This window comes from Rhipicephalus sanguineus, chromosome 3, assembly GCF_013339695.2.
Source record: "Rhipicephalus sanguineus isolate Rsan-2018 chromosome 3, BIME_Rsan_1.4, whole genome shotgun sequence".
In the NCBI taxonomy this organism is placed as follows: domain Eukaryota; kingdom Metazoa; phylum Arthropoda; class Arachnida; order Ixodida; family Ixodidae; genus Rhipicephalus; species Rhipicephalus sanguineus.
The window spans coordinates 177,652,222-177,660,663 of record NC_051178.1 but is presented as its reverse complement, the minus strand read 5'-3'; the positions used below and the strand labels follow the sequence as shown (position 1 = coordinate 177,660,663).

Below are 8,442 nucleotides of genomic sequence, written 5' to 3'. Positions count from 1 at the left end.
GCACTCGTAAAAGCAGGCAAGCTGCGCAACTATATCTATCTTAGTTATGAAAATGACAAAGTTCTCCCCAAACTCTTACGCTGAGATTTTAGACTGTAATTATACCCACGCAATTTAAATTTTGGGGAGGAGGTGTTGAACGCTCCACGTCGTGTTTCCCGGAGGTTATCGACATAAAATGCCAAATTTTCGCTTAGAATACTCGCGTAAGACGTTCCTTTCTTGCCACTAACCTTTTCACTTGCGAACACCAAGCTTCACAACCGAAACACCCGAGGAAACACATTGACGATTGTTTACCTTCTCTACGAATGCTTTCACTTTAATGTGCAGAGAAAAGCGCTCTGAATGACCCCGACAACTGTAACGATTGCCTAACCTTATGCAGAATTATTAAACCGAGAAACTGGTTATCCAGTGTGCCTTTCAGCTTATATTATCTGTAAACATCTGCTTTCTCTCCCCCTTCCTTTATGTTTTATTCCTGCATAGACATCCGTCATTGATATAACCTCTGGATCACGTGTAAAGCACTAGCACGCGGTAATACTGTGCTCCTGACTATATTTCGCATGACATTCACAGACTAAACGCTTTCAATTTCAGCGGAAACAGCCGCTTAGAGTACAAGTATACATGGTATATACACACTCATCGACGGGTGCGCAATGACCTCTACAAGCACAGAAGGTTGTTCACAACGCCGAACACATTCATCTCGTACATGCACGCGATCACTATGTACGCGGCGTACAGCAGCAGACAGGCGAGTCCGACGCGAAGGTCGAGCTTCCAGCAGAACCCTGCCAGGAACAGGTAGAGTATGAGCACGAGCGTCAGCAGGACAGCGGCGCTGAAACTGACGCCGGCGCTGCTAAAAAGCACTTTGTGCTGATCGGGCGAGAAGAAAGCTGCCTTGACAAACCACGGCCCGCCCAAGCAGAAGAGGATGTCGAAAACGTTGCTACCCAGCAAGTTGCACAGGGCCATGTTGCCTAGTCCTGCATATAACAAGGAAAGACACGTGCTATCAGTGCATCTGTCGCAGTTTAATACTTCGCATTTGTACTACGTTGTAGAAATAGAGAGAGATAAGATTCTTTAATGAAATGCCCGGAGAGGTTAGCCTGGTTTGTCGCCTGGCTTGCTACTCCAGGTGTCGGGTGATTAGGGTATATACAATGATCACATATACAGACCATATACACACAAATAGTTCATACAGTCGCAAACACACATATATACATAAGAGTCGTTCACAAGCTCTGGTTAAGCTGAGTGTTCCTCAAGAACGCCAATAGCGTTTTTGTGCTGCGCATCGCACAACTGCTGTCTTGCCACGGGCCGAGAAGGTGCCGCAGCTCCAAGCTCGAGCCGCGTTGCAAATGAAGTGCCTCCTTCAGAATCTGTCGTTCTGCGTCGTAATGGGAACAGTCGCAGAGTACGTGGTTTAGGTATTCCCGAGTGTTACATGTGGTGCATGTGGGTGAGTCCGACTGCCTGATCTTGTGCTTGAAGTATTTCGTGTAGCGAATGCTCTGCTTAACTATTACGTTGTAAAAGAGAATGTGAAATATTCACTGATCTTCTGATCCTTGCTGACGTAAGGGATTGAGCAAAACAAATGGCAGTGGAACGGGTTGGTACGATTTATATTTGAGTGCGCAACACTACAGGAAGGCGAAGACGAAAACGCAACAAAACGAGCGCAAACTCTCAGCTAGTTCATTCAGAAACAAAAAAAGCACTTAAATACATTATCATCGCAAGCACACTTGATGTTAAAAATGCTGAAGAAAATAAACGCGTGGCCGTACTGCGACGCCGTGAATCCGCTATCATATTTACATTAACGTGTTCAAGAAAAGCATATCACAGAATTTCAACGAAACGCGCTGTGCGGAAAGGCAAATTCCTTGTCGCATTTTGTCGACGGAGCAACAACAAATTAAGAGAGAGGTAATATAGGCCTTCCATATAGGAAACATCGGGGATAAGTGTGTCAGCCAGTCCTCTGTCTCGCTATCAGACAAGGAATTTGCCTTCTTTCGTAGGGCGTGTCCTTGAACTTTTGTGGCCTATAACACTATTGTTAAACACGCAAATGTGATAGCGGATCCAATGTTTCTCAGTAGTACCACGTGCTTATTTGTTCAGTTCCTTACTACCAGGTGTGCATGCGACGGTAATGTAATGTTTCTGAATAAACTATAGTTGAGAGTTTGCTGTTGTGTTTCGTTCTCATCTTCATCCTCGTGTTGCGCATTCAAATATTAATAAAGGGTGAAAACACAATCCTACCAACATCAAGCCTGTCCAAGCGGTTTCACAAAATATCAGTGACTGGTGAAAACTACGTATACCCCGTGCACCATCATATATGCATTTACCCTTTACTTCCTTTAACACTCAACCATCCCTCCGGTATAGTGCATTGTACATCTTCGTGCATTGTTCGACCTTGTGCGAGCAAATGACGGAGCTCAACAATAGGGGAAGTACATTTATATCCACATTTTCAAGCCTTATTGACAAACTACGCCGCCCCATCTTTAAGGTTCTCAGTGTCTAATTTAACCTTATGCTGGGTACTGTCTCTTCTATGTATCTCCCAGGTGACCCATTTCCCGACGTTCTTCTAAGTTTATGTTTTTGGCTACAACGTATTAACCTCCGACCTCCAATGCATTTACGTTAGCTTCAAATAAACAACGTGAAATCAGTGAACAAAATTATACAGCCAGAGAGCTCGTCATTTTTCGCTCTCGTATAATGTTCCCCTCGTGATGACGGAGCGAGTAAGAACAAAAAAAAAGATGATGTTCATGGAAGTGAACGCAAAATGATGTAAGTACTGGATGAAGAACCGAAAGTAAAACTGCTTATTCACCATTCTTGGCAACGATAACGCTGGTTATTGCCTCCGGCATGCTTGTGCCTACAGCCAGGAGTGTTATTCCTGAAACGGTCTCTGGGATTCCAAAGGTGTCTCCTGCACAGAAATCGCAGATTGAATAGCCTTGAAAAAAAAAAACGTGCAAGTAACAGTGGGTCCGGCAGAAAGAAGTATGTATTTGTACTCGTATAGGATACTGAAATATAACTGCTAGAAGAATGTATGCCTGTAGTCATAAAAAAATTTGCAGTGGCTTAGCTCGGCTATGCCAGGATATACGTAGCATTAGCAAAGGTTCAGCTGATTATTCTTAGCTTTCCAGATTGTCTAGGATTATTAGCCTTATTCTGTTCATTCTTCGTACGCTGAACCGCTAATTGCCAGGAAACTACTTCGGGATCCGATGAGATAAGCTTCTCGGCTCTTCTGCGCCGTTGAGCAGAATATGCCCTCTCCTTCTCCATGGCATTACCCACCTGCAAACGCCAGTCAGAGGCGCTATCAAGCGGCCCCAGTGCAGTGTCAGACGGCGACTGCACAGCGAAGGCGAATAGCTGCTCACGCGCCGGCGCCACTGTGTCTATGGCTACGACGTCACTCCTCTCGAATGCGGCGCAGACCAGCAGCGGCGAGCCGCGCGCGGCGGTGGCGGAGAGCGCGTGAGATTCCAGCTCCGGTGACCCAGCTGTGTCACATCACTGATCCTCGCGCATGTGCAGCACGACTCATGACGCTCCACGCGAAATCGGCTCCGGCTAGGCAAGTGTAGCTAACGCTACAAAACAATGTAGCCATTTTCTGGAAATAACACTTTTCTTCTTTTTCTGTGCTGGCTCGCAGTTTCCAATTATCGGAGTCCATCAAGCCATTCCCATGGACATGCACTCTTTTCCTAGCACGGAGCTGCATTAAGAGGGGACTATTATTATTTCAGTAAATAACTACGTTGGGGTAGACCCGCTAGAAAGGACAGACATGTTGTCTATGTCTCTATCAATAATTAAACAGAAAAATTACCTAAGCTAACGATTCTGTATTTTATGTGATATATGTGCGCTTAGTCCGATTGACTAGCTCTCGTTTCATAAGCAGAGATCTATGGCATTTTTATACCTTGAAGTTAAGTAAAATCTCTTCGCCCGAATAGTGTGGAATGCTCGTAGAAACACAGTTCCAATTTCCGTGATACGTTTACCTGCTTTGGTTATGAACTGCAGTCTTACATATGACACAAAGTTGCGCGTCCTAGCTCCTACTGACCTGAAGATATTTTCGTCACCCTGGCAATATTCGCCTGTCCAACTGTTTGAGACTCGCACATTTTTTTTTCCAGTTGGTTAAATGGTCGTTAACTGTTTAAAACGCCTACACGGCAGAGTTGAAAAATCCTTGAACATGAGGTGTCACTGGAGCCAACGTTTGGACAAGTGGTCTTGTCTTCTTCAAGGCAACAACTGTGCTCTCGTGTTTTTACTTATTTTTGCCCAACTCTTCGTCATTTCTTTTAACAAGGTGTGGGCACGAGTCAGTTGGTACTCCATGCTCTACTACTTCTAGCGCAAAAAAAAAAAAAAATTCTTAGACAAAGGACGAAACAGACACGGACAGGCGCAATTTTTTTGTTTACTTTTCTATCTTCTTGCCACTTTCTCTCCTCATATCTCCCTTTTTTTTCTATCTCTTTCCCCCTTCCGAAATAGTAGGCAGGAGTTGCGCCACTGTAAGGTGGCAGTCAGGGTTGCCACTGACTTTCGAGTAAATGTCGCCAAACGACGAGCAAAAAGTCGCCAAAAGTCGCCATTTTTTTTTTTAAATTTCGCCAAAAAAGTAGCCATTTTAGATATGTGCGGCATACCCAGTAATAAAAATTTCCACTCCCGTATAGCCCCGTAGAATAAAGTACCATCCAAGACCCTTAAATTATATTGACGTTTCTCGATGCCAGTCGTATCGCCCGCTTCACCATGGGAGTGCATGTGCTCCTTCTCCGACTAGCCGCAAGATGCGCGTGGTGGCGCAAGGGTGAATGAACGAAACGCTCATGATATTTCCCATCCCTGTCCTCTCGTTTCAAAGCTAAAAGTGGGGTAGAAACCTTGGGCGAAAACCGTGAAAGCATTATTTGTAGACAGCTTTACGTACCCTTATATGAATTAAAAGTATTAAAAGGTTTATTGCAGGTAACAGGACAGAATTCTTACAGGAACCGATCATTAGTGAGTCTTACACCTTTTCAGTGTGAACTAATATGATACCGGAGATCACCGACCCTTTCTTATAGTTACTGATATCTACACGCGTCAATCCGATGCGTTATTGCTGTATAACAATGTAAAATGTTATATAGCAATTGTTTTTATTGCACACGCTCACCGAGAACAGTGAAAAATGCCTCAATAAATAATTTTTATTGCAGAAATAGCCGCGTATCCGCCTCTCTTCGCTATTCCAAAACAGTCTTTGCGAGCTGAGCTGGGGGTACTGCAACAGTGAATAAGTCGCCAAGCTATTCAGAGCAGTTGGAGCTTTGGCGGAACAAATGGTCGGAACACGCGGCCAACCCGTCGTCTTGCCCCTTCAGATGCGAAACTTCAGATAAGCTTAAAGCACCTAAAGCCATAAACCTATAGTCAATCACTGCCCCCTCGCGGTTTGCAAGGCAGTCCGCTGACTTACATTTTGCTAGAATGTCGCTGGGGGACGTTCCAGTACCTCCTGCATCTAGATGGCATCCCGAACTAAGGATCCCACTCACTGATCTTATTTTCACAGAACATCAAATAAACGTTTTATTATCTCTCTAGATGAGTTGAGGAGGTACACACGAGTTACAGGACGGACATACCGAACGACGCGTAATGTGCACATTCTACTCGTGGGTCTAAAACCAAGAAAAGTACTGAGAATGTTGCCGCTCATTCGTTGGGAAGACAGTGAGCTTAGGATTCAAAACTCGGTGGAGACCTAAGCCGAAAGTCGCCAAAAATTCGCCATGTCGCCATTCATAATTTTAGGTCGCCACGGGCCTCTCAAATTCGCCAATTTGGCGAAAAGTAGCCACCATTGGCAACCCTGGTGGCAGTTCTCAGCCTGCTCTCTCCCTATTTTTTCTGTGTCCTTGTGTACGCATAAATAATAATAATAATAATAATGATGATAATAATAATAATAATAATAATAATAATAATAATAATAATAATAATAATAATAATAATAATAATAATAATAATAATAATAATAATAATAATAATAATAATTGCTGAATTGAAGAAGAAAAGACCCCATGTCCAAACGCTGGCTCCAGCGAAACCCCCGTCCAAGGATTTTTCATCTCTTAAAGCATCCATCTCCAACTGCACTTCGACACAGCAAAGTCTAAGTAAGGTAAGTACTGTACATACACGTATATGAACCATGGTGTTGGACCTTCGTTTCGTTTTTCTTACTTAATTTTGCCAATGCTCCAGCCGATGTTGCTAGTGCTCATTTAACGGAAGTGAATCGTGAGTTCATTTCCGGTGAGTCGCTCACGGAGCCACTCACCGATAACGGTAACCATCCAGACGCTGAAGTATGAGAGTAGACCGACCCAGACAATGGCTGCCACAAAGGTGAGGGGGAACCACATGCGAAAGCGTGGCTGGCGACAGTCCGGGATGGTCATACTCATCAGCAGCAGTCCAGGCCACACCAGGAGCCAGCCGAGCAGGCACAGAGACCCGCCGGAAGGCATCGACCAGGCACCGCACGTCTCTCCAGTTTCCATCTTGCGTACTGCGGTATAGCATACGTCAGGCGATGTGTCGTGCTTATAAATGGAGCAGTGGTGATGAGAAGTGTATGCGCAAAGTAAGACGCATGTTTCACTCATTTTGCACTTCACTGACACTTCAGTTTCAGTGGCACACAACCATTTCGGATGACTGGCCTGGATGGGGCGCACACCAAAGTGGTACAAACAGAATGGGTCCAGCAGGGAGTAGCCCAATTGTGTGATAAATACGAAACTCAACGGAGCCGCTTAATATCGCGCAGTATTCCATTAAGACGTGCAGTGGTTTTAGATATACATGTAGGTCTTCACTTACGTACAGGTTTTACGTCGTTACTATATTTAAAACTGGCTGAGGTTAACTCTTGTAAACGTTGTTATCATTAGCGAAATGTGTGTTTGGTTTGGTTTTGCAAGGACGATGCCCGAGCGCTCCGTTAAGGAGAGGCTTCTTTCATTGTTGTTCATGTTGCTGAAGAATAGCGGTAGTGGAAGCAGCTTCGGTCATGGTATGCTTCCGCGCTTGTTAAGCCTCTTCATAACGTGTTCATCTGGCCTTCATTTGCTCCGGTATTTCAGCAGGCAAGAGACGCTGTCGAGCGGGCGAACAAGAACATGGTCGTCTGCATAGCAGGTGCGCGTTCTCCTTGCTCTTCCGCCTCGCAAGGCGAGGAGGAGCACTCGCCATGGTTGAAGGACGAGCCAAGGACGAGTCGACGAACGCAACGTAGCGAAGGAAAGAGCGAAACGAGCACGGGCCACGTTTCGGCTATCAGACACGTGCAACTCCGCTAGCGTTCCCTGTATACTCGTGCGAAACTGCAACGCCACAACTAAATTTCGACCCCTCGGTGGTTTATGGGCCCTTTAAACCTTCGACTGGTCACGTGGTACCGCAGCGGCGAGGCTCCGAGCGAGCGCAGCTGCGGCGCCTCTCCGCAGTGTATATCGCGACGCCTGTCACACTTGCGCTCCGGTAGCTCAAGGTCATTGCAACGCGATGAACGACCTTGAGAGATGTGGCGTGGTAAAGCCTTTGCTCTAAAAGTTCGGCAGCACGTTACACTACCAGAGACACTTGAAGCCGAAAGCCTGCTTCACACATGGTAAGGCAATAAGTTATACAACCGTGTACCAGACTTCTAGCAAGTCACAACGAGGCGCCGCTTGGTGAGAGACACGCATTACATTTTCTTGCAGCCCCCCCCCCCCCCCCCGAAGCTTTCTTCACCTCACGCAGTGCTGCACTACTTCAGAGAACGGCCCACTCTCGACCAAGCGACGTCACATGACGACGTCATCGTATCAAGACACGTCTTGATGTCATCATGACGTCACAGTTTTCGGTGTCGTCACGATGACGTCACAGCAGCCGTCATTGATGGCGCATGTCACGTGTTGCGCTGTTTGCGCGCGCCCCTCGATCCCTCTTCACACGACGCTCGCTCGGAATAGGTCACATGTGTTTTTGTACCACTTTCTGTGCCTGTCGTGTTTCACTCGATGTCACCGGGCAACGAGCCACATAAGGCCTTAAAAAAGATGAGGTGCGCTCATTGGCGGTATGCTTGTAGATCAAGATGTCAGCCTGTCTAAGCAGGAGCATGCGATGACAACCAGATTTCAAACCGAGTAGCCGCATAAGACATTTAAGGAGGTTGACGAACTGTTGAATTTCTTGTAATATTTCTTTAAGGGGCTCGAGTTATTTATAGATACCTATTAGATGACACGATATATCCAGTTTTGCTTGGTGATATATTTTTTTTATTCC

At 45.7% G+C, this 8,442-nt stretch overlaps 1 protein-coding gene across 1 annotated transcript; it reads right to left on the bottom strand.

Annotated features, from left to right (window-relative positions):
- Positions 1–675: 675 nt before the first annotated feature.
- LOC119386127 (probable sodium/potassium/calcium exchanger CG1090) lies at positions 676–6,662 on the bottom strand. Its single transcript, XM_037653471.1, has 2 exons — positions 6,440–6,662; positions 676–1,001 (listed from the first exon to the last, which is right to left on the bottom strand). The coding sequence occupies exons 1-2, from the start codon at positions 6,660–6,662 to the stop codon at positions 676–678; spliced, it is 549 nt and encodes a 182-aa protein (XP_037509399.1).
- Positions 6,663–8,442: the final 1,780 nt, after the last annotated feature.